Below are 27,597 nucleotides of genomic sequence, written 5' to 3'. Positions count from 1 at the left end.
TGCAATTACTTTTGCACTAACCTAATACAATCTCATTAAGCAGAGTAACTCTGCATTGTATATTGTAGAAGCACCAGAATTTTCTCACAAATGAAATGATAATGGCTTTTTTGGTGTGTTCCCTAGAAAGAATTGTGGTCCATCATCTTTTCAGCAGATATACTTTTTGTTATTTAGTGCTTTAGGTGTTATTTACTAATATTGCAGCCAAAATAGGAATGTGCAGTGGAACTCATTTCTTCTCTGTTATAGCTGGCTCTTTGAAAGTTGTTTGAGGAAATTCTAATAGCCTACAGCCCTGCAATGAATTGCACAACAGATGTACTGTTTTAAAGTCTTGATTCTTGCATGCATTTTTCACCTTTTACTTCAGTTTTAGTCTTTCGTTTGGAGCACTTAATGTTAAGCAGTATAAATGTGGCTTTCTAGGTGACATAATTGGATTCTCTCTTTTTTTTTTTTTTTTCTTGTGAGGAAGAAAGCAAGGTCAGCATTAGCTTTGCATTTTCTTCCCAGGTTGTTGTTCCTTGAATGGAGTCAGAGTTGGGTCAGGGTCAAAAATACTGACTACTACTGCTACTACTACTTCTTTAGCTAAAATATAGTAGTAGAATCCACATATTTTTGATAAAAACCCCTTCTGAAATTTTGCATTTTAGGTAATATTCAAATGACATCATTTCAGTCCTTTTGTTTGTTATTACTTCTGACAAAAGCACTTTTCTGTAAGCTTTTCATTTATTTTACTCTTCAGCCATGAAGTATTTGATTATATGAGGACACAGGAAGAAATAAGGAGTAGCCCATGGCCTCAGCTAATGTGTTAGACATCTTATACAGGATTAGTGCTAGATTAGTTCCATGAGGTGATTTGAACTGTCAAGGTCATCAAAAACAAGGTAAGTCTGAGAAACTGTCACAGCCAAGAGGAGCTGAAGGAGAATGATGACTAAATGTAATCTGGTATGCTGGATGGGATCCTGGAGCAGAAAAAGGGCATTTAGGTAAAAACTAAGGAAATCCAAATAAAGAGTGGACTTTAGTTAATGCTGATTTATCAATATTGGTCCATTAATTATAACAAATGTACCATTCTAATGGAAGATGTTAATAATAGGGGAACTGGATTCAGAGTATATGGAAGTCTCTGTACTATCTTTGTAATTTTTTTGATAATCTAAAACTATTCTGAAAAATAAAGTTTATTCTTTTAAAAGAACAGCATCATAAGAGGTGATCTTTCTGTTTAGATGACCTCTTGGTAATAAGGTATAAGATAAATGTTTAACAAAAGCACAAGGAGCATAGGTAGGGGTATGCCATGAGATCTAGAATTTGATAATCCTGGTAGTGCAGTATCAATTCTTGCACAAGTGCAATTCTAAGTCAAATCGACGTGCTGAATTCACTTGAAGCAGAATTGAAGAGGTAGGAAACATAGTCATTTAGCATAACCTGAAACCGTTACTCCAAATGCATTATGTAATTGAGATTAAAACTTGTTGGGAACATCTAAGTGAGGGGTGGACAACCTTGTTTCTGTAAAGTGCCAGACAGTAAATATTTTAGTCTTTGCAGGCCATACCGTTTTTGTCACAACCACTCAACTCTGCTGTAGCAAAAAAGCAGTCATACACAACGTGTAAGCGAATGAGTGTGGCTCTACTCCAGTAAAACTGTATTTACAGAAACAGGCAGCAGTCTGGATTTATCCTGTGGTCTTTAGTTTGCTGACCCCTGATCTAAGTGATCATACTGCCCAGCTCCATTAGGTGTACTATAATATCTGTTTCAAAAAGGAATGCAATCTGAGCAAGATAGAATAATATTGCCTTCCCTCTGTTTTCAAGGAGAGTAGAAATGGCAGCAATGGAGGGACAAAAGTACATGGTTTACTTGTACATATGGTCATTGTGCCCCTGGAAACTCCAAGGTCTATGTATCTGAACTCAGAGCAATTTATTAACCACACTCTTTTTAGATTTAGTCTGATTATGGTCTTTTTGTTTATTTCTTTATTCTTAACTGATTTTACTATGACACAGTATTCAAAATCCTTTAGGGAAACCCTATACCACTTCTCTTTCCAATGAAATTTCTAACCAGGGCTTAAAGTAATATTTTCCCAAGTGCATGACAGGTATTGTGGTGGGCTGTGTTTTTAGGTGGTACCCCAATAAGTCGTTAAATAAACAGTAATAAACAGAATTATCTATAGTCTTCTTTCAGTCTTTCTTATTAATACATTTGAGAAAATTTAGTTTTAATATAGCATAAACACCCAACATAGCCTCTGTTTTTGGTTTTTGTTTAAGTGAGAATAGCCCTCAAGTTCACAGCATTTGGAAAGGAACAATACTTTCCTGGACTTTTGTAGTGCTATTGTTTTAGTTTGTTCTATTTCTTTTTAAGGTTACCTTCTGTTTATGGCAAGTGATACCGTTTCCTGTTAATGAAAGTGGTATAATAAAAAAAAAATTACCTAAGTAAAGAGAGTCAACTTAAAGGAGATTTCCTGAAGAAAGAGATTCAAATTATGAGAAGAAATTGGTATGAGAGAGATTCTCCATTGCTGGCTTGAAGATGGAAGGGGTTGTGGCACAAACTGAGTGGACCCTGGCTGATAGCCAACAAGGAAATGGACCTTCAGTCCTACAGCTGCCAACAACTTGAATGAGCTTGGAAGTGGATTCTTCCCTACAACCTGTAGATAAGAGCCCAGCCCAAGTAACACCTTGATTTCAGCATTGTGAGAACCTATGCAAACAACCTTGCTGAGACACCTGGACTCCTGACCTACAGAAACTGTTAGATAATAAATGTGTGTTTTAAGCCGGTAAATTTGTAGTGGTTTGTTGTGCAACAGTCAAAAACTAATACAGCCTATAGGCCTTGTTCTTACTGCTCTTCAAACAGACCATGCCCTCCTCCACCAACACCACCAGTTCCCCTAACACTGTGTCTCAGTTCTTTTAGTGGTTACCCTTAAAATAACAACATGTATTATATACTTACCAAGTATAATATTAGTCTCATTAGCCTTATCTCGGCCAATGCAAGGATCTTAGGACATTTTAACTTTATTCCTTCTTGATTTACGTGTTAATGTCTATCATATATTTTAATTCTTTCTGTATTCGAAAACTCAGCAAGACGTTATCATTACTTACATAGTCAGTTTACTTAGGTTTATTCACATATTTATGTTTTATTTTACTCTTCATTCTTTGCTGTATCTTTGACTTTCTATCCGGGGTAGTTTTCCTTCTGCCTGAAGTATCCTTTAGAAATTTGTGTAGTGTGGATCTGCTATGACAAACTCTTTGTTTGTGTTGTCTTAAGTTTACTTTCATCATTGAAGATTATTTTCCCTGGTTATAAAATTATTTGGATGGCACTTTATTTTAGCTCATCAAGTACATCATCATTCTGTTGTCTTCTGATTTCTATTGTCCACTGTCAAACTGTCATTTCTTTGGAGATACTCTGTTCTTTTATCTCTGGTTATTTTCAGGTTTTTTCTTTGTCTTTATTTTTCTGTGGTATGTCTAGGTATAGATTTCTTTTTGTTTATCCTGCCATGATTCAATGGAATCTTGAATTTGTAGATAGACACATCTGATGAAAATTCTATAAAAAGATCCTATGAAAAATTCTCAGCCATTTCCTATAGATTTTCTCTAACTCATTCTCTCTTTCCTCTCCTGCTGGGACCCCAGTTGACATACATTAAATCTTCTCATTGTTTCATCTAAGTTTCTTACCCTGATTCAGTGTTTTTCACCTTTTTGTTTTTCTCCATGGTGTGTTCTGGATCATTTACTTTGACCTATATTTCTCTTCATTAATTTTATTCAGCTTTCAGTTCCTCTGAAACCCATCCATTGAGTTTTAAATTTTGGCTTATTATTATTATTATTATTTTTGTTGGGACAGGGTCTTACTTCATCACCCAGGCTGGAATGCAGTGGCGTGATCTCGGCTCACTGCAACCTCTGTCTCCCGGGTTCAAGCGATTCCTGTACCTCAGCCTCCTGAGTAACTGGGATTACAGGCACGTGCCACTGCACCCAGCTAATTTTTATATTTTCAGTAGAGTTATGGATTCACCATGTTGGCCAGGCTGGTCTCGAACTCCTGACTTCAAGTGATCAACCTACCTTGGCCTCCCAGATCGCTGGGATTGCAGGCATGAGCCACTGCTCCCAGCCTACATTTTTTGCTTATTTGTTTCAATATCTCATGTCTTTTGTCTTTTATTTTTGCTCATTCTAAGATATGGTATCTTTTCTTGAGAGGATCTGCCTACCAGGTTTAGGGGATTGGGCAGCTCATGGCCAGGACTGCTTTAATCCAGCTTTAAGATTTAAAATTCCATGGACCACCAGATAAAAGAGAGCCAGGCTCCAAGTCCATGCGAGGCCAGGTTTGTTTTGGGTTCACCTCCACCCTAGGCATAGCCTTTCAGAAGAAACCAGAATAAGGTGGAGGTTGGTTTATCAAATGGACTGTAGGTCTTCACTCACTCATTCCTATGAGGCCCTGTGGGGCAGTTGCTTCCCAGGGGTGGAGAATTACCCTCCAGGCAAAGGTAGTTTTATGTGTTTGAACTCACTACTGTGAGTTCCATTTTTCTCCTAGATCATCAACTGGCAAAATTTAAGTACCTTATAAGATATTTGATACTTTCAAAAAATGATGGAGGGGGCAAGGTTTTATTTTGTTTTTCAGTAGGAAGGCTAGTCCAGGTTATCTTTTTCATGATCATTGGAAGCAGAACTCTCTCTGGCTCTTCCTTGATTCTTTGTTTTGGTAGTGAAAGGGTACCCTTTTAGTATGGGAGACATGATACTTTTTAGGGGAGAAGTAATGAAGAAGTTCTTGTACAATAGCAGATCAGCCCCAGAAGAAGTCTCCTGTTGTTCATATGCACCAGACTCAACCCTTTATGCCTTGTTATTTCCTGTACTGCTGAGAACCCTCTAAAGTAGCTATTATCTCCATTTCACAGTGTAAATAAAGTAGCCTCAGAGAGACTGAATAACTGGCCTCTCATTATAGTTAGTAATGAGTAATGGGCACATCCAGGATGCAGCCCCAGGTCTTTTGAGCTATCAAGCCCTTGCTCTGTTTATGTTGTGGTTGCTTTGATTCAAAGAGGAAAAAGTTAAAGTCTATCAGGGGCTAAAGTGCATTCTCTCAAGGAGACTTTCCCATAATTATGGGGTGTTTGCAGGTGGAGTGTCTGTACTTCCAGGTTGCCTGGGCTTGCCAAAAGGAAGTTGTAAGTTCATTGTAAAATATTAATGTGCAGGGATTCTTGTTTAATAGAATAAATTATTTTTTCTTTAAAAAGTTCAATGGTCTCTCAGTGGAACTGCCTAAAAAAATTCATGTTAAAACATCTTGTTCTTTTACGTGATCTCAAGCCATCTGTTTGCATCTGATAGATATTCTTCATGCTTCATTCCTTATTTTTTCCCTACTGGTTGATATAAAATAAAGGATTCCATTAAAGGACAGGGCATAGTAATTACATATGTCTTGATTTTTAATGAATTGATAAACAGTCATTGGCCAAAGTGTTTCTAATTTTATGATCTCATCCTGTGTCTATTTACTGGTTTAAATTTCTGCTCAAAATTGTCAGTCTTCAGTCCAGCATTAATTAGGAACCATGAAGTTTTCTTTGTCATCTGAGTCTTAATTGAGTTTATATACCTCTAACTTCACAAAAAAGTGATCATGTGGATAATATAAGTAGTTTATTTCCATTTAATGATATTTTCTGGTGGTAAGCTATTACAGTGATTGAGTGTCATATTTCATCTTGCCAGATCATACAAACTGAAATTTTTAAGCAAACTATTAAAACATCCAAACCAACAAAAAGCTTGAATTAATTCTGAGCTAATCATTATCACAGCTGATTTTGTAAACCTTTAGGTTGAAAAGCTTTCTGAATTTTAGGAGCTATGTTTGGTTCAGTTCTCTGCTATTACAAAATACTATTTTGTAAAATGCCTCAAGTTTATAAGGCCTATTTTAAATCATTGAAGTATTTAAGAACAGATGTTATTACATGGTAAAAGTTAAAAAGTCTGCTTTTTGAGTCTTAGTTATGGTATCACTGGAAGGATTTTGAATTGGCAATCAACGTCTGTAGTAAAACAAAATTATTTTTGAAGATGTGTTTAAAAAATAGTTAACGTGTTATATGATTTTACAGCTTTTGTTTACCTTTCAGTAATTGGCATTGACAAATTAACACATTTATTTGTATTAGATAAGTGAAAATCTCCCCCAAGGTATCAGAGAGCTATAGCTTCAAATTAACTTAAATGTAACTATGCTAATGTAAGTGTCTGGAAGATGGCACCCATGTTTGTGCATCCTAAAATGGATTTATCTATTTGTCCATCCAGTAGCATTTACTGGGTCTTCATTAGCACAGTGTCAGGCACAGTTCCATATGTTAGAGGCTCAGGATGGATAAGAGAAAATTTCTGCCTTCAAAGAACTAGTTTAGTCAACTGGTAGGTCCTTTATTAAGAGCTGACCTTCAGTTACGCATAACCGTGTTTGTGTAGAATACTGTAACCCCTAACTTTCCTATTTGTGTAATATGGAAGGCCAAGTGATGAAATTGTTATTAAAAACACCAATTCCCAAACAGTGTGCCATGATTTTAATATGCTAAATAGACTGTGGGAATATTAGATTTCCTTTTTGACTCAGGAAGACTGTGAGGGTGAGTGAGTGAGTGAGGATATATATGTGTGTGCATGAGGAGACAACAGAGCAGAACCCCTAGTCTAGTATGCTTTGGTTAGTTGATCTCAAACCCCAAAAGATTGAGAAACATCAGTTGTTTGAGACCCTAAAATTCTAAGGTAGAGTGAGGAATCATGGAAGACTACATTATAGACCTGATGAGTTTAATGCCTGCCATTTTTAACTCAGTATGTTGATCATAAAAGAACTGTAGCTTGTACTCTCATTTTAAATAGACTGGACTCCTTCTGTAATAGGGATTGTCAACAACAACAACAAAAAGAATGGACTCCTAATGCTAGCCAGAATAAAATAGGTTGAAAATGCACAGATTTCCGTTTCCAGAACAAAACGGCGTAGACTTACTTTTCACTTCCCCTTCCTTCCTCTATAAATATAACTAAATGTCCTGGAAATTATTCAACTGACAGCAATAAAGGGATTCTGAAAGTTGGGAAGAAAGCAGAGTAGCTAGGAACCTCAGGACTAGAAGTTTGAGGACAATGAGTGCAAGTTCACTGGGTTTTCTTTTAATCTCCCATTTTCTCCTAGACTGGGTGCTGGAGAGACCTACAACCCAGAATCACCAGTGGGCAAAAAAAACCAGAACAAAAAGCCTGCTTTCTCTGGCCAAAAGACCAGGAAAGGGAAAGCCCAACAAAGACCTAAGTGGGAGTGCTCATCCCCACTGTTTCACAATGGGTCCCGGTGGGCACTCTAATCTGTCCCCATTATGGCCCCAGTTGCTGCAGGAGCAACAAAGCCCCTGGCCCTCCCACCCACTGCTCTACAACTGGGGCCATGACGGGTGGTTTGTTCTGCCAACTACGGTGAAGACCAGGCCATTTCAGCCCCTGTGGTCTGCTCTGTAGACAGCAGCGGCAACAGCAAAGCCCAGGCTATACTGCCTCTGCTCCCAACTGTCCCCAGCAGGTGGTCTCTTCTGTAGGGAGCAGTAAGCAGCTGCAGCCGCAGCGAAGCCATGTGTCTTCCTGCCCTCCACCTCGTGGCTTAAGGAGACATAGGCCCCAGTAGGTGACCCCCCTCCCCTTCAAGGTTTCCCAGCAATAGCAAGTGGCCCTGGGAAGTACCTTTTGTCCCTACAGATGGCATCAGCAGGGATTGAGTGGGAGTCCCAACATCAGCAGAAGAATGAAGCACACCAAAATAGCATTGTGAGGGCTCAGAAAACTAAACTGTCATTGGAACTGAAGCCCACAAAAGTAGTCTAGAACCTACACACTAAACCTAAGCAGGGTGACCACCCTGCTAAAATAGAAGATCCTGTCATCAGGTCTCCTAACAATAAGCAAAACATCCAGGATACAATTGAAAACCACTTGTCATAGCAAGCACCACAAAATATCTAGGATACAATATGAATGAAAAAAGACATCAACTGATGCCAATACCCAGTTGAATCAGATATGGGAATTTGATGAGGTTTTTAATTCAGCTGTCATACAATTTATCCAACAGTTGCAAATTTTCTTGAAACAAATGAAAAGATAGAAGATCTCAGGAAAGTAGAGCCAAGAGCATTTCCTGATGAACTGGAATGTCAGAGAAAAAAAAAAGGGTCAAGAATGGGTGCCATGATTTTTGGCTAAGCTATCAGAAGGAAATACGGAGTTGCCTTCAACTGAGATAGTGAGAGGAGAGATTAGAAAGCTCAGTTCACTCAGATGTTTTGGGGGATATGATTGCCCTTTCTCTTGTCTTCCATGCTCTCTTGTGTGCCTTATTGATTAGCAGGAGTCATTACAGAGACTGAGAGGTTGGTCCATCCATGGGAAACTGGTTAAAAGTGAGCATTACTAACTTGCATACTCACATGCAGGGACTTTGGTTTCTTACCTAACTTGAAAAATTCCCCAAGTGTTTAGGTATTTGATTTTACTGTGTTGCCTAAACAGTTACATCCACTATACTCTTATTTTCAGATTTTTTTCCCTAAAGCAATTATTTTCCAGATCATCTACTTTATGTCTTTAGACCTAGAAACTGATTATTACAATTATGATTCAAAACCTATTTTCTGCTGCCCTGCACTGAGCTGAGTAATTGGGTGTAAATGGTTATTTCATTTGCATGCTTTGCCTTTGTGTTAAGTGTTTTTTGGTTAAAAGACCAGAGGTTGCATTATTGCCTGCTGAATATGCTTATATTAACAATTGTAAAAAAGTAAATTACTTTTGGGAGTATTAATGAATAGGCATTTAAATTGCATAGTTAAATCTTTTCCATCCTTTACTAAACAAACAATTGGATTACCCCCCATAAGAATTTAATTGACAATTTCCATGCCACATTTGGGTAGGGAATATTTCTTACAGAAAAAAGTTGTTTGAAATCAGAAGGTTCTTAGCCATTTCAATTTCATAATTTGTATTTGTGTTATTATAAATACTAAAATTTAGTTATCATGTCCAAAGTCCACTGATAATAAATGCTACATGGGCAGTGGGGTGGAGTGTGACAGAAGAGAGAGGTTTCTTAACCACAAGACTGGACTGCTAATGTGTAATGTGAGTACGGGGGCAGGAGGTAGGTATTTTATATGGTGTTGCCCAAACTTACTTGAACGAGAAACTTTCATTCTTTAAGGACTCCACAAGATGCCAATTTGGGAAACCCTGACTTAGAGTGTTAGGTAATTACATTTTTGTTTCTGTTTTACAGTGTAATTTTGTATAATCCTGATGCAACTGAAATGAATAGAGAGAGGCATGTATTGGTGGCTTTGAGATATCTTTCACTAGCTTATTTAAATTAGATAATTTAATTTTATTTAATTTAGAAGTAGGTTTACCTGGTTATGGAGATCTTTAAAACATGGTTTTAAATGAGAAGAGATTAACGGTATTCCACAGAAGTATCACTGAAATAAAAATCTGTTAAGGAGGATAACAACTTCAGAGTGCAGATATTAACCTCCGCCCCCTAGCTGCAGAGTTGTGATTAATGGCTTGCAACAATACTATTACAGGATAACGTAGCATTTGGAAAACAACCTATGTTAGTGGCATATTAACAGAACACACCCCTTAGAAATATGATTTACAATGTAATTTCAGACTTCCAAACTTCCATAATTATTAGTTTCCATTTACAAAGAGTGGATTATGCACAGAGAATTGACAATTGTGATAATGCTAGGTACTAGTTAAAAGTAATTAGGTTTATGAACACTAGTAGAGAAGGAGGAGTGAAGAGGAGGAGAAAATGGTCAATAGTGAGTTTCAAAAAAGTTGTTTCTCTACTAAATATTTTCATTGGGCCAATTTCTGATGTATAGGCCCACATTTAGAAAATAACAAAATGTGAATGTATAGCTCTTAACATAAAAATGAAAGTTATGGTTTTCTTGCACCAGCCTTAAGAGGAGTGTTCCTATTTAGGGCAGACCCTGCTAGGCCTTCCTGTTTGTTATTTCCACAAGATATTGTACCTTAAGAGCTTGCCTTTAGCACTTTTTCTTTTTCCTTTCTGGGCTTCTTATAGTCTTTCTATGGGGATGTTTCCAGCAGTCCCTTGGGGAGGGGTTTGGGGATATATTCATGTTTTCTGGGGCTCTGTCCTCTGTATTCTTAAGTGCTGTCATTAGCAGCAATGGCTTCAATTACCTCTCATTCACTCATGCTACCTAGGGAGTATAGAGGTTAAGAATTTAGATTTCAAAGTTCTGTATGTTTAGGCTCCAGCCCTAGTTGTAACATCCACTAACTGTTTCACCACAGACAACCTCTTAGCCTCAGTTTCCTAATCTATAAAATGAGGCTGATATTATGATAAATTAACGAGAATCTATGTAAACTTCTTAGCAGCATGCTTGCTGCTGACATGTTATATTATAAATGACAGTTGTTGATGTCTTCATTATCATGAACCCTTCCTTGAACTTTATACTCCTATCCATATGCCCTCTATAAATCTCTGCCTGGATATTCCATGGAAACCAATATTTTCCAAACATAGCCATGTGCTTCGTTTCTTTCTCAGCCTTCTATCAGTTCTTTCTCTTGTAATTCCTTTCTCATTTGGTGGTATCATTCACCCAGTAACTCTTGCCAGAAATTTGTAAGTTTTCTTACAACTCAACCCCAACCACCCTCTAGCTAATCATTCACTGTTATGTTGTGAATTTATTTTCTTAAGTATCTCTCTGTCGCCTTTACTTTATCACCTCTTGCTTGGGCTAATGCAGCAACTTCCTGAGTGGCTCCCACCCACTCCACAACGTCTCTCACTCTCTGTCATAGTGATCGTTGGGCCCCCTTTTCCTTTTCCAGCCACTTCTCACCCTGCAGTTTTTCATGTTAGCAGTACCAAATAGCTTGAAGTGCCCAGCAGACACTTTTTTTTTTTTTTTCTGAGACAGAACCTCACTCTGTTGCCCAGGTTGGAGTGCAGTGGCATGATCTCTGCTCACTGCAACCTCCGCCTCCTGGGTTCAAGCAATTCTCCTGCCTTAGCCTCTCAAGTAGCCGGGATTACAGGCATGCACCACCATGCCTGGCTAATTTTTGTATTTTTAGTAGAGACAGGGTTTCACCATGTTGGCCAGGCTGGTCTCGAACTCCTGGCCTCAAGTGATCTGCCCGCCTCAGCCTCCCAAAGTGCTGGAGTTACAGGCATGAGCCACTGCGCCCTGCCAGGGCCCAAAACACCGCACCCTGTATTTTGATTTGGCTGTAGGCCATTGCACAGGCTATTACTTACCTCTGGAATCCTCTCCTTTCCCTGCTTACCCCAAAAAACTCCTATTCATTGTTTCAAGCCCTCCAGGATGTCCGTGTGTCATAGAGGCCTTCTCTCAGTACCATGCTATCCACAGATTTCGAAAACTTGTAGTGTTCTACTATTTCTATATTTTATAACTATTTCCATATTTATAACTATTTCTATATACTTTATATAGTTCTATATTTATAACTGTTTCTATATACTTTATAACTTTATACTAACATATATAATGTATTTCTATACATACATTATATTATACATATATACATTATATATGTGTATATAATGTATGTATACATAATATAATGTATATTTGTGTGTATAATGTATATATACATTATATATACATATATACATTATATAATGTATATACGTATACATTATATAATGTATATATACATATGTATAATGTATATATACTATATATTATATATTATACTATATGTACTGTATGTATATTATACTATACATTATATATAACGTATATACGTTATATAACGTATATACGTTATATATAATGTATGTATAATACATATATACATTATATATACATATATACATTATATAATATATACATTATATAATGTATACACATATATATAATGTATACATTATATACAATATATACATTATATACATTATATTATATATAATATATACATTATATATAATATACATATTATATAATATATAATATACACACTATACACTATATATTATATATAATATACACACTATACACTATATATTATATATAATATACACACTATATATTATATATAATATACACACTGTATATTATATATAATATACACACTATATATTATATACACGTTATATATTATATACACGTTATATATTATATACACGTTATATATTATATACACGTTATGTATTTTATATACACGTTATGTATTTTAATATATACACGTTATGTATTTTAATATATACACGTTATGTATTTTAATATATACACGTTATGTATTATAATATATACACGTTATGTATTATAATATATATACGTTATGTATTATATATACATTATGTATTATATGTATTATATATACACATTATGTATTATATATAGAATATATACACATTATGTATTATATATAATATATATGCATATGTATTATATATAATATATATGCATTATGTATTATATATATAATATATATGCATTATGTATTATATATAATATATATACATTATATGTTATATATATAATATATATACATTATATATTATATATATTATATATACATTATATATTATATACATATATAGTATAATATACACATAGGCTAGTAGTATAGTGTATATTATATATAATATACATTATACATATATAATGTAATATATATACATTATATATGTATATATATACACGCACACGCATATGTCAACAGCAGCCTACTAGATTGGAAGTTCCCTGGGGACAAGAATTGCTTTATTAATCTTTTTTCTTGTTTATTGTTTATATTCTTTGTCTTATTTTCATTGGGGAAATGAGGTAAATAAGATAAAATATGCAAATGTCAATAGAATTTTTAAAATCTTAGTGCTTTAATATTTATTTTTGATTTAGCTAAGATTGTCTAAAGTGTGTAACCAAGTCAGAATTCTCACTTTTGTAATGTTTATCTTTGTATGTTTTCTTGCTTGTTTCTTTCCATGCGTGTGTAATCTCCTTCTTCACATTTCTGTTATAAAAATATTTTTTCTTCTCTATTAATAGTTCTTGATATATCGTCCATCAAGTATGAGCTAACAAAGACCTAGAATCAATGTCCCTCTACATTGGCTCTAACCCCAGCCCTTCTCACACACACACACCAATCAAATTTTCCAGAACCTTTGCTTTGAGCAGAAATTGCCTTATGTGACTGGCAGTCCTCTCATAAAAGTAGTAAATGATGAGTGTATTATAGGTAGACTCAGACCAGAAGATGGTGTGCTACATGAAATCTAAAGTGAAGTCTACTAAACGTCACTGAAGTATCAAGGTGTGACGAGGTACTAATTATGTCAATATAAGTACTGAGTTAGTAAATGCTAGTCTTAACTCTGAATTGTTCAGCTTTGACAGGTGAGCTAGATTTGTTCCATTAGCTTATTGGAGATTCATTGCTAGCTGTTTCAAATAAGCCTCCCCCTTCTATTTTCAAGGAATGATCTGAATCATACTCCTTTGTCAGGTCTTTAATTGTTAACATTTAGGCAACAGTTCCTGAGACTTTTATTTTAATAATTTTCCACTTTGTGTGTGTTTTTTGCAGTAGCAATGAGTAGGAAAACTTTTTTTTCTTTGGTTTAATCACTGTACCTAAAGCAACTCAGCTTGGTGAATGTATGTAAGCATATGTGTTGGAGCTAGGGATGGGTACCAGAAGTGTTAAAAAGCGTCAGGACAGCATCTCTGTTGCCTTACCGCTATCACATTGATTACCGCGATAATCATTGTCACAGCTGATTTTGTAAACCTTTAGGTTGAAAAGCTTTCACAAAGCTATCACAAAGCACAGGAAGACAAGGAAAGGATTTATTGATGAAATTATATGCATAAGCTCTTCTTTAGTGGCAATGACTACACTAAATAGTGTTGAAATAAGAGGGAACAGACCATCGTTATCTTTAATTGGTATAGTTTTTATATAAATTTATATATGTCTATAATTTTCAAGATTTTATTCTTACTGCTAATGTCATTTATAGTTATTTTATTTTAGCTTTGTTTCCTTTTTGCCTACCCACCATCTATGTCCCTCAATTCTTAACGTCAGAACTGTATAAAAAGTAGTAGGAAGATACAGATTTAGAAAATGGGTAGATAAATATCTAGCAGCACCAGGATTTCTCAAAATTTTATGTACTTACATAAAATTGTGTTACTTAATAAATGTATCAATGGCTTATTCATTTCTATTTGTCATTTTTCTCATATCATTCACCAAATATTTTTTGAGGGCCTAATATGTACTGGGTACTCATTAAGTTTATATTTTAATATGAATACACACACATAAATATAACATTACATATTATAAGTATATATGAAATAATATAAATACATGTCTGTGTGTGTATATATGTGAATACACACAGTTTATCCTCATTATTCATGGTAGTTGTGTTCTGTAAAGTTACCATGAACACTGAATGAACCAATACTGAACTGTTGCTCCTAGGGGAAATACAGAGTTGGGTTCCTTCAAACCTCTGGTCACAACATTTTCATCAACCGATCAATACATAACCTTGTTTTATATGTGCTTCTGTTTGAAGATACTGCATGTAATATATACTGTTGATTCATTAACATTGAACTCACAGCCAACATTGTTACAACTCATGCCCGAAGGAAGCTTCTCTAACTCACGTATTTTCCCCATAAGGCACATCACAGCCTTCTTGTGCTTAGGAACACTAGACAGTCCCTTCAGCACTATGCTTGGTGACCATATTAAACAGCAAAATCACCAAGAAAAAGCACAAAATGCAAAAAATGCTCTAAATAGACTTTGAAAAGATCACTTGTTGATGGCATGAGAGCTGAAACAAGAAGGTAGAGCATCATCTTGTTTGCCCTCAGCTGACATCATGCATATTGGGTGACTCAAATTTTTCACCATTACATGCGTGTCTGTAAATGACTGAAAGTGCCATGACTATTGATTTGGGGGTTATAAGTGAATTTTACCAAGTAGGTGAATTTACAGACATGCACTCTGCAATGTAATGAGGATCAGCTGTATATCAACTTTGTGTGTGTTGTGTGTATATGTGTGTAAAAATTTGTTCTTAGCCTTCACTTTCCCCATCTGTCTTTTCTTTTTTAAATCATTCACGGTTTTCCTACGTATCTTGTACATTGCACAATTCATTATAAATGTAATGGGGCTTCTAGGCCTGTTGTTACGGACAGAAATTTCACTGCGTTTATTAAAGGTTTCCTGAGACATGATGTGTTTTTGTTTATAGACCTCTCATAGGGTGAAAATTTAACATGTAACTCCAAAGTTTACATGTAGCAACTCAAAGTATTATTTTAAATTTATTACAATTAGATATAAAATTACAACTGATAATTCATATTGACTTTATTATGTTTGAGATGCAGTGTTTTTTTGAAGTGCCTTCAAAAGCCCTTTGTGCTCCTCCCCAATCACAACCCCCTCCCCCTCAAACCACTATCCTGCCTTTTGTATTAATCTTTTTAAATTCTCTTGATAGCTTTACCCCCTATGTTTGTGTCTCTAAGGAGTATATTGTTTAATCTTTTAGAACTGAGTAGCAAACACAAACTTAGCTGGGTAAAGAAAGGACAATATTACTACTATTGTATGAAGACTTAGGAGAAGAGAAGCTGAACAAGCTCTTGTTCATAGTCTGGCTTCAGATGCTCTGAGAGTGGTTAGGAGCCCATTCTGGGAAGTCTGTTGGCAAGGTCATGCACAAATATATAAATCCCAAGACAAGGGGCTCTTCACAGGCAGGACATTTCTGCTGTAGTGCAGGATAGGGGGAGGTACTGAGCACCCAGCAGGAATGTGGTGGGGGGCACTGGCTGCCCTGCATTTCCTGCTCTTCAGCTCCCTGATGCCTGCCTCCCATTCTCAGGAATAGGTCAAAGCAGGCACTGCTGTAGGGTGAAATTAGAGTCCTCTGCTACTCTAGGCAGCAGAGAAGGGCAGAAATCTCCTCAGCCGATTATCAGGAAAAGAAAAACGGAAGAATCTGGATCCAGCTCACCTACCTATTCTGTTTTCAGGTTAAAAAAGTGGCCCGTGGCAGTGGGAAACTGATGGCTCTCAGTCTGGACTGGTTGTCCTCTGTGCCTGAGGCACAGCTGTCACCCGGAGATTTCCCTTCCTTGCATTCCTGGGGATTCCCTTCATCTCTCTTCTGTGTTGGATCTCTTATTTGCTGTCTCCAGGCATGCTTTTTATTGGTCTATTCTTGTTTTAGCAAACACATCCTACAATAATTTCTTCAGAAAATATGCATGGCAAGTAATCTATTGAGCTTTTTTGTGTCTGAAAATGTCCTTATGGTTATTGATGGTCTGGCTGGATGTTGAATTCAAGATTAGAAATCATTTTCCTTCATGATTACGATGGTGTTGCTCTATTGTCTTCTAGCATTGCCATTGAGAGATCCAAAGCTATTCTGGGTGAATTGTGTCATCCTTCCTCGCTGCACATCTTTACCCCCACTTCTGGAAACCTGACAATCTCCTTGTCCGCAGTGATTTTAAATTTCACAGCAGTGTGTGTATGGACATGGGTCATTTATTTTGCTGAGTACTTGGTGTGTCCTTTTAATTTGAGCCCCTTATGATTTAAATTCTGGGAAGTTTTTTTGGATTATTCCTTTAATTTCTTCCCCTTCATTTTCTTTGTTATTTATGCTCTGCTTTTCCCAAGCTTATCAGCCAACGCTTCTATTGATAAATTTCTGTGTGTGTTTTTCAAGGGCTCTTTTGTTTTCTGAAAGTTCTAGTTTTTGTTTCACAATTGTGATATCTTTCTGAGGATATTAATGGTAATTTGAAGTCTTACTGTGTAGTGTGTTTCCTCTAAGTTGCTCTTTTTGTTTGATTTTGGTTCTATCTTCCAAATTAGAGACTCTTCAGATGTCTTAGGAGCCTTGGTTGCTGTATACTTATGATTAGGAATAGAACAGTGATTCTCAACTGGGGGCAATTTGAACCTTCCGCACCCCGGGAGGATACTTGGCAATATCTGGAGGCCTTTTTGGTGGTTAAAGCTGGAGGGGGTGCTATGCTACTAGTATCTAGTAAGTAGAGGCTAGGGATGTTGCTGAGCGTCCTACAATGCTTAGGACATCCCTGCGCAACAAAAAATTATCTAGCTCTAAATGTTACTAGTGCTGATATTGGAAACCCTATAATAGAGGGCCTCAAAGCTGATTAAGAGAGCTCCGAAGGTGCAGGTGGAACGTGTTGACTTTGGGTTTTGCTGGAGGATGATCTAGTTGAGTAGTTTGGAGAACCTCTTCATTAACTTTAGGTCTTTTCTTCTGAGCTAGTCAGATATTCAATAGAAAAGTCTTTCATCTTCTGCCTTAAGGGTAAAGATCTGGCTTCCAGTATTCCCCCTGTTAGTCAAAAAGGGACTTGGGCCGTCTGCATTCAGTGTATATGTGACTACATAATACCCTTGCTTTTCATATAATACCCACTTCCTCAACAGCCTTGTGTTTCCAGTTGTGAGACCCTATGGTTTGTTTTTTTGTTTGTTTGTTTTTGTTTTTGTTTTTGTTTTGAGACGGAGTCTCGCTGTCACCCGTGCTGGAGTGCAGTGGCGCGATCTTGGCTCACTGCAAGTTCCGCCTACCAGGTTCACACCATTCTTCTGCCTCAGCCTCCTGAGTAGCTGGGACTACAGGCGCCCACCACCACGCCCGGCTAATTTTTTTCTGAGACCCTATGTTTTATTTACTCTTTCCAGAGAATTAACCTGTTGGGATGAGGGAGCGGCAGTTATCCATGGTATGGAGTACAGGAGACTACCTAGGGCTCTAACTGCTTCTCTAACACATTTCATTCAAACCTTGTTATTTTAACTCTACCCTCTCTTCATTTCCAGTTCCAGAGTTATCTGGAACCCATTCATGAGTTTCTTGAGGGTTCTACAGTATAGGTGGGTTTGGTTCTGAACTTTCTTTATTTTCTCTTTGCAGTTCAGCTTTTCCAGGTCTGCTAAGTCAATTACCACTCTCCATCTGCTTTCTTGGATTCCAAATTTAATTATTACTATTATCTCCTCTATTGTTCTCCCAATCCTTTTTAAAAACCCCTTTGGTATCATTGTAGTGGAGTTTGGATAGGGAAGTAAATTAGATACATTGTGCTCAATCTATCCCATGATCCTGGAAACCAACATACTATATTCTAGCATAATTTCATTTAATTCTAGTCTTATTTTGGTATATTTACCTTTGTTATCAGAATTATTTCCTAGACTTAGGTTTTCTTCACATGAATGAAAACTAGAGGATATTATTCTGTGTCTGCATAGGGACACAGTTGAATTCTTTTCAAAACCTTAGGGGCTATTATAGTGATATTCACTTCTAACATATTCTGGTTTAATTTACCTTTTTGCTTAAAAACATAGACTGCTGTAAGCAGCCATCTGCCTCAAGTAGAACCTTGTGTTACCATCCCAATCAATATTCAGAATTTGTAAAGAGTTGCATAAAGAATATATATTTCATTAAATCTGAAATGCTGTCAATTATCTTATTCCATTTTTAATATGGTCATAATTAGTGGAAATATGAGAAAGATAGTTGTTTATGATGATGGCTTATAACTATCTCTACCAGTATTTTCCCCCACATAAATATTCAAGAATTGACTGTACCTTAGATTTAAAATTTTAAGGGCAATTTCAAACATCAGTAAAAGGTACAGGCCAGACTGAAACCTATACCTCCTGAATTTTTGCTATTCCCTAAACTGTCATCCAAGCATAAGTAATAAGTGTAATATAGTAGGTGTGTTACACTACTTTATCACTCCTCCCTTTTTAAGATGGGAAACCAAGCCAAATTTTAAATTTTTTATCAGTTTCTGCTGAGTTTCCGGTTAATGGGTTAAATCGCAAAAACCTCAAAATATATTTCGGTATCTTTTTAGGGTGTTAAATTTGGTTTACCATTGTTAACCCCCTGGATGTCATTGACCAACAGACCCTTAAAATGCTTGTAACCTGTCTTCAGGTCTTCAGTAGTTCATAGATATAATTATTTTCTTTGCCTCATATTATAAAATTAAAGAATTGGGGATTTGATTTGATTTTTATTCACAGATTTTTAAAAGTTTGTGTTTTGTTGTCTAAGTATTCTCTTTTCTCCCTAGCTCTATTAATTTTATTGTTACTAAAAGAAAAGTGGGGAGAAGATATGCTTTCTTCCTCACCTTTGTTCAAGCAGGAAAAAGTATTGACTCGATTGACCATGAACAATCAACTCCACATACAGGTCTCAGGAAGTTTCCAAAAAGATATAGTGAATTGAAGCAGACTACACAAATGTATTCATAAATAGAGTCCCAAGGGTTTATGTGTGGACAAAAACCAATTACATGAAGCACTTCCTGAAATTGCTTGCTATTGTCAGGATAAGTAATCACAAGTAAGACATCCAGGTTGAGAATGAAAACGTTTGTCCCTCACTTTGTAATATTGTCTTCTCACAGAGGAAAATCTTTGAACAGTTCTGAGGGATTATCAAAAGGATCCTCTTTCTGTAGAGTTCTGAAAGATACATTATTACCATTTCTTTTCCTCCCAGGTTAGCTTTTTTAGGTTGCTTGAAAAGAGAGATTTGAAGCTGTGGTATAGTTGATGTCCTCATAATGGCATTAATGTCATCTTGGATAAATGTTTAAGTCTAAGATTAAATTTAGTAGTTTGTCCTGTAGGTAAAAGAAGAAAAACTTTAAGGCCAGCAGTATCACAAGTGTAGTACTGTAAATGAAGAACTTTTCTCTATCTGCTAATTGAGCACATGCATCTAGGTGTACTGTTTGTACCTGTAATGAGCGAATGAAGGTGGTTTTTTGTTTGTTTGCCTTCTCCCCAGGAGGGGAAAAATACACGCATGTATACATGTACACATGTATTTAATGACTACCATATTGACCTTCAAATAAACCAATCACATTGCTATTGCATTCTGTATTTTATAGTCAATTCAAACACACACAAATCTGTATTTGCATTATCTTAATTGAGTTCAGATATTTCTTTTATAACTGTTAACCACAAGGAACCGTGTGTGTGTGTGTGTGTGTGTGTGCGTGTGTTCCCTGGACCACGGTATGGGCATCTTTAAATCATCTCAGCTGATTCAGCTGTGAGGTCTGGGTCAGCAAATAGCTAGACCAGTGGCTGTGCTGGTAGAAATTACTTCCTTTCCTCTGGTAATTTCAAACAATTCTAATTTGAAGTTTGAGGAAAATTAAGGATTTCTCTGTGATTTCAGGTGAAACTGGAGAGGTAGTTGGAGACCAAACCATGCAGGCCTTTCTCTTTGTAAAGTGTTTGTTCAAGTCTTTCGCCCAGATTTTATTGGAGTGTGTTTTTTTTTCTTATTGTATTTACAAGTTACTTATATATTTTGGTTCTTGACTTGGACTGTGTATTGCAAATACTTTCTCTCTCTCTGGTGTTTTAAACAGGGATATCATATCAGATTTTCATTTTTTAAATATCATTACAAGAATGAATGGGAGAAACAAGTTTTTCAGTCGTTCCAGTAGAAGATGGTAGGATGTGGGACATGGAGAGAAGAGGACAAGTTTAAGAGATATTTGAGATAAACTCAGTAGAATTTGTTAGTGACGATTAGGTAAATGGTGGGTAAGATGAGAGGGAAGTGTCAAGAATGGCTTCAGTTTCTGGTTCATAAGAATACCACCATTACTATGGACTTCACTTATTTTGTTTAAGATGTTGATAATCTATATAGAATTGTACAGTCATTATTTGCCTTGAGCATAAGACTACTATTTAGAATTTTTAAAAAATTACTGCAAATTGCAAATTTATTGGTCATTTTTATGGTTTAGTAATCTTTTTAAATTATTACCTCATGAATTATAGTATGTTGGAAGTTATATTACTTAATTTTATTTCGAAAACTGTGTTCGATTCGGAGTCTAAAGTAGAATGGCTTTGTGGTTATATAATATGGCTATAGTAGATAATGAAACAGTAAGACATTACTGGGAAATAGGAACTTAAGAAAATCAACGAATTAAAATTGACTTTTTGTTTTATAGGGGTCCCTTCAGTGTTGTACGACGATGTATCAACAGAGAAACTGGGCAACAATTTGCTGTAAAAATTGTTGATGTAGCCAAGTTCACATCAAGTCCAGGGTTAAGTACAGAAGGTAAGAGATGGATTTCAAGTAAGTTATTTGATGTCTGGCTTTATTCCATCTCCAAAATCCATTTACCAACCTAACCTTCATCTGGGGGTGGGGAAGCAGAGGGTGTGATGTAGAGGGAAGTGGGTGGAGACAGTTTAAACTCTATTCTAGTTTGTCAGAATTCTAGGACATAGTATTTGAAAGACAGGGTAATTTACAGAATTATAAAAATCATCTAAGATTTCTATGGGCCTATGTTTTTTGACTAGGAAGAAAGCAAAAATCTGGACATATATTTTTTAGGGTCTAATTTTGAATTATATGGTGTGGGTCATGGGATGGGAAAGGAGGGAGGTGAAATAATGGCAAGGATGATAATTGAAGATTCAGAAGAAACTTAGTTACTTCAAAATGCATCACTTACTACCTTTAGGATTATGATTTAGTGGAATTAAAAGATTCATATCTCACATTTGGCTTAAGTCACATATGGTATATGTGTAAAATTTGAAAGGTCAGTACTGTTAGGACTTTCAGGACTTAAAATTTTGTTTCAGTACATTATTATGGATAACCATATTTATATGTATATTTATAAACAGTATGTAAACATTTTAAAGTTTTTGTTTGTTTTTTAAGCCATAGTTTCATGTAACTATGACGTACATGCTCATACTTCAGATGGCACAATTGATCATGATATTAACTTTTCTAATTAGCCCATTACTAATTTTTCACTTTTCCACAGTTCAGTAAAAAATGAATCCTTCTTTAGTCCTTCCCTTTTTAATCCCAAGAGCAATACAGTTGATAATTTAGATTGGAAAATCTAGGGCAGTGTAGCCTATTTATATTTTATCCAGTTATTTTACTTTGGGAAGTAGAAGCCCACATATTGTGAGCTTCAAGTTTATCTGTTCCTGGAGATCTTTTTTTCTTTTAAATACTTTTGTGACCCTTTGAATTATTATTATTCATATAATGATTATGGAAGATTCTTAGAAGTTGCTACTCACAAAGAATAACTAACTGATTTGTTTTTAGTGCTTTAATATTTAAAATATTATGGTAAGATTTAGAGATTTTATATTTTATGGTTTTATACTCTGGAATTGGCTATTATTGCTTTTGAATATAAATTATTTTATAAGTCTAGCAACATTTAAAATTGACTTTTAAGTAGGGTTTAGAACAAAATTATATTTCCTTACACTTTTAACTGCCTTTAAGCTTAATATTCTGTATTTGATTTTTCTCTACCTCTGTTGTCTGAGCAAATACTGAGGTAATTTTGTATAAACCTAATTCATTAAACATGTTCTGATCCTGTTTATAAACTTAGTAAGATTCCAATTTTAAATCACAAGTCTAAGTCAGTTACTCAATTACCAATATTAAATTGGAATAATATAAGCCTCTTAAGCATTGTTATAAATAATTAAAATAAATATTAATAGCTTCTTTTTCAACCCAAAATTATCAATACCAGAGTTTTGACTTATCTCATTGTCGTACCAAATTCTAAATCTCTCCAGGCTAAAGACATTTTTTCAGGAAACAATTACTTACCTTCTCATTGGCTGAGGTTGTTTATTGACAGATTTCTTCAGCCAGATCTCTTGAGCTACAGACTCAGAATGCCAAGCTGAACCTCTATCTCTTGTCACTTGGTCAGGGAGTCAAATTCCAAATTTACAAAAGGGGAGAGGACTTAGTATATAGTTCATATACCTGGTATTAAGTCCTGCCTTCATTTAATATAATATATGGGAGTCTATAACTGAAGTTATAGCTCACTCCTTCATTACTTTGCCATTGCTTTGGCTATATAAATGTCTTCAAGTCCTTCTGAAGACAAAGCCACCCATTCTATTGATCCCTCATACTCTTAAGCCTCCTTGAACTTAATAGTATCCTGTACTCTTTTCATGTCCTTCCTATATGGTAGGACCACAACGTATAGATATTAAATGACATCCAGTTGGATTCGGGATATCATTCATGACTTTATCTGATTTTGGTCAGAGTTCAGTGGTATTCAAGTGAAAATATGCAATTGGCCCTTTATATTTATGGCAACAGAATTAAGTTTTTCCATCTTCTTTAGCACAATGACTCAGTATAAAGTTAGGAAACAATCAAAATTCCATCTCCACCACCTCCACCTTTTTTTTTTGCGATGGGATTCCCATACCCTCTATTGCTCATGTTCACACAAGCTTTCTTGATTCTAACTTGGACACCTTTTATTGTAAGATGTATAATATATGTAATAAATAGTAAATTATTTCATTATATAAAGTCTCTATGAATAGTGCTTCCCCTCCCTCAACTTCTTTCAACTCTTTTCCAGTCACTATGGGCAGCACATCTTAACTCCTCTGCTCTTCTGGTCCATTTACAAATTGTTAGGGTCCAAAAATGACCTCATTCATGGCTTAGCATAGAGGAGATGCTACATAAGAAGACACATATTTTGAAGTAAAATTTAACACAGTACAAAGGAATCCATAAGTTCAAATAATATCTAGAAATATCTATATTTACCGTTACATTCTTTCCCAAATAAACTTACCTCTTAAGCAACAGATAATTTAAAATCTATTTTATTCTTCATTCTTTCCTTTTTGTTTCATTTTGTTGTTTTGTTTTTGGCTTAGTGGTTTGTTTGCTCTTTGTTATTACCTCAATATTTTTTCTTGTTTTCCTAGTGTACTTGTATTCAAATACATTATTGAGTGAAATAGGTCTTTAAAGGGTTATCTAAGAACCTACCATATGCTATTTATTTGGATAGGTCATTATAATACAAATGATAAATAAAAAGAGCCCCTAGCCTTATGGGACCTATGTTTTAATAGTCTCCAACCGTTGTTTATAACATGGTTTTTATTAGGAAAACAATGTGTAATAAATTCGAAGTAAATCATTTACAAATTATTTTTTTTTGACATGGTGTCTCTCTCTTGCCCAGGCCAGAGTGCAGTGGTGCAATCATGGCTCATTGCAGCCTCGACCTCCTTGGGCTCAGGTTATCCTCCCACCTGAGCCTCCTGAATAGCTGAGACTACAGGCATGTGCCACCACACACAGCTAATTTTTTGTATTTTTTGTAGAGATGAGGTTTCGCCATGTTGTTCAGGCTGATCTCAAACTCCTGAGCTCAAGTGATCTACCCACCTCGGCCTCCCAAAGTGTTGGGATTACAGGCGTGAGCCTCCACTCCCAGCCCACAAATTTACTTTTGAAATGAAATGTGTTGATTTGTTGGAGACCATCTGTACACGTTTTAATATTTTAGATTCTCATTGCTCTAATGAAGATGAGATATTATAATTGGTGAGGCTAAAGATGAGATATTTCATAAAAGATGAGGAGATATTTTTGAATATCTGTTCTCTATTTTTACCATCAAAATCATAATTTTTATTTTATAGGGCTTCTTGCAGGTTGCTGAGTATTCAATAATCCCTTGAAATTGTGAGCAGAATTATGTTTATTTTTTTAGAGAGTCCATAGCTCTTATTAGATTCCTAAAAAGGCATATTATTCCTAAATGACTTAGAATTTCTCCTTTCACATGTATGAAAAAATGAAATTCATGCTTATGAACATGAGATGAATAAGAAGTTTCTACTAAATCAAAACTGGATGAATTTATATTAGGATATGACTTCTGATTGGGGGATTTTTTTATACTTACATATACAGCTTCCATTAATGAGCTTCCTAGATTATTATCTTGAACTTTTAATTAATATACTTTTTGTCTCTTACTCTACTGAGCCACTAATTAGAGTTTTTGTTTTAAAAATAGGTATCAAAATTAATTCAGACAAATTATAATAAGGAAACTAAAGGAAAGTAAGATATATAGAATTGGAAACTAAATTATCAAAGTTCTGAGTTCTTGATAGGACTCAATTCTTTATGGTTTATTATAAAAGTCCAAAATTAACTGTTTTTATTTGGGAGTATTATAAATTGTGTTCTAGAAAGAGTATATTTTGGGTTCTAGTTTGCTTAGTCTTCAAGAATGTCTCATTCTAAAGTCCCAGATAGTAGGTGATATCAGTGAAATTGAAGAAGTAAGGACCTTGACAATTCTCCCTTTCATTTAAAAAAAAGAGAAAACTGACAGAAATGTCAGAATCAACTTTTTCAGGGCTCTGCAAATTGACCAAAGGTTTACAGCTATCCAGGAATAATTTATTCAAGAAAACTGACTGATTCTTAGTAAGAACAGTGAACTTCATAGCATTGTATAATAATTTGTCCCATTCACATCCCCCTTTCTTCCAGTTCTGTAGTAACCTTGAAAACAAACGGTTCACAATCACAATGAAAACCAGCAACTTGACAGCCATCAAAGGAGGCTGAATGGGGGTGGAGCTCCTCCAAGGCCGCATTCCCATAACATTGTCATTTTTTTACTTGTCTGGTAGTTCCCTGGAAGACTTATCTTAGTACATTTGTGTTTCTATAAAGGAATACCTGAGAGTGGGTAATTTATAAAGAAAAGAGGTTTATTTGGCTCATGGTTCTACAGGCTGTACGAGAAGCACGACACCAGCATCTGCTTCTGGTGAGGGCTTCAGGAAACTTCCAATCCTGGTGGAAGGGGAAGGGTAGCCAGTGTGTACAGAGATCACCTGGCAAGAGAGGAAGCAAGAGAGAGATGGGAGGTACTAGGTTGTTTTTAATAACCAGCTCTCATGATAACTAACAGAGTGAGAACTCACTTGTTACTGCCAGGATGGCACCAAGGCATTCATGAGGGATCCACCCCCATGACCCAGACAGCTCCATTGGGCCCCTACCTTCAACATTGGGGATCAATCTTCAATATGAGGTTTCAGGGGACAAACATCCCAACTATAGCAACCCCTCTTGCAATATTATCTTTAATTGGCCTGACTCAGAGATCACCCAGTGCAAACAAAGTTTCCTCTGGGGGCATTTGCCAAAAACCTTTAGAGGTAGTTGTTTAATTTCATTGCTGCCTGAGGCATAGATAACAGCTGGGCAAACAAAAAGCTAACCTAAAAGCTTAAAACAAAAAGCTAGCTAATGAGATGCCCATAGAAGCTTTGAAAAAGCTACAACATATTCTCTAGAAAATACTATGTTAAGAAAGCCATGCACATATATAAGGCTGTGAACAAGCTCAGGAAAAATCTAAGAAGGTCTTAATTTCTCACCTCTAGCTGACTTTCAGGCTACGCAAACAGGAATTGAATGATAAGGTAGAAATGTGAACTCCCTGACTGAGTGTTGAAGGTATGCCCTACGCATCCACAAAACCCTTGAGCAAAGACTAAGCTAAACAAGCAGAGACTTAAGTGGCCACACATAAAAAAGAACACAGACTGCAGAATGTGTTCCCCCAAAAAATCACTAAGCAAAGAGCAGGAGTAACAATAAACAGCAACAATAAATCCTGCAGAAAAGGAGATTCTGATTTTCAGAGTTGACACATAATATTATTTAAGACACCCAGTTTTCAACAAAAAATTATGAGGCATGCAAAGAAACAAGAAAATATAGCTCATACTTTAGGGGGAAAAGCAATCCATAGAAACTGCTCCTGAGCAAACCCAGATGTTGGACTTACTAGAAAAAGAGTTACCAATTAGAAAGTATCAATAATAAGATAGAAACTATAAAAAACAAAAAGAGAAAATCAAATCAAAATTCTGGAATTGAAAAATACAGTAACTAAAGAGGCTCAGCAGCAGATACGAGCAGGCAGAATAAAGAATCAGAACCAGAAGACATGAAGATAGCTTCATTGTAATTATCTAGTCTTCAGAACTGAAAGATAAAAGAATGATCAAAATGAGCAGCGCCTCAGAGACCTCTGGGGATACCATCAAGCATACCAACATATGCATAATGAGAACTTCGAAAGGAATGGAGAGAAAGGAGTAGAAAGAATATTTGAAGAAATAATGGTCCAAAACTTCTTAAATTTGATGAAAACATAAATCTACGCAACCAATAAGTTCAGCAAACTCCAAGTAGGATAAATGCAAAAATACACCATAATCAAGTTGTCAAAAGCTACAGACAAGGGGAGTATCTTGAAAACAGCAAGGGAGAACTGAATCATCACATGCAAGGGATCTATAAAAATATTAACAGCAGATTTCTTTCAAAAACCAAGGATAC

The 27,597-nt window shown here is 35.7% G+C and overlaps 1 protein-coding gene across 16 annotated transcripts in view; it reads left to right on the top strand.

Annotated features, from left to right (window-relative positions):
• CASK (calcium/calmodulin dependent serine protein kinase) overlaps window positions 1–27,597 on the top strand; it is a 402,784-nt gene that overhangs the window by 50,077 nt on the left and 325,110 nt on the right. For 8 of the 16 annotated variants that reach the window (XM_063634517.1, XM_055269150.2, XM_063634519.1 and 5 more), the window contains exon 2: window positions 21,335–21,465. In XM_063634517.1, the coding sequence (XP_063490587.1) occupies window positions 21,335–21,465 (131 nt within the window). The remainder of the gene's footprint in view (window positions 1–21,334; window positions 21,466–27,597) is intronic. The other 8 variants (XM_055269151.2, XM_055269149.2, XM_055269147.2 and 5 more) reach the window with 1 other exon arrangement.

Source organism: Symphalangus syndactylus, chromosome X, assembly GCF_028878055.3.
Source record: "Symphalangus syndactylus isolate Jambi chromosome X, NHGRI_mSymSyn1-v2.1_pri, whole genome shotgun sequence".
Lineage (NCBI taxonomy): Eukaryota > Metazoa > Chordata > Mammalia > Primates > Hylobatidae > Symphalangus > Symphalangus syndactylus.
Note: the sequence above shows the minus strand (reverse complement) of the source record. Positions and strands in the feature narration are given on the sequence as shown.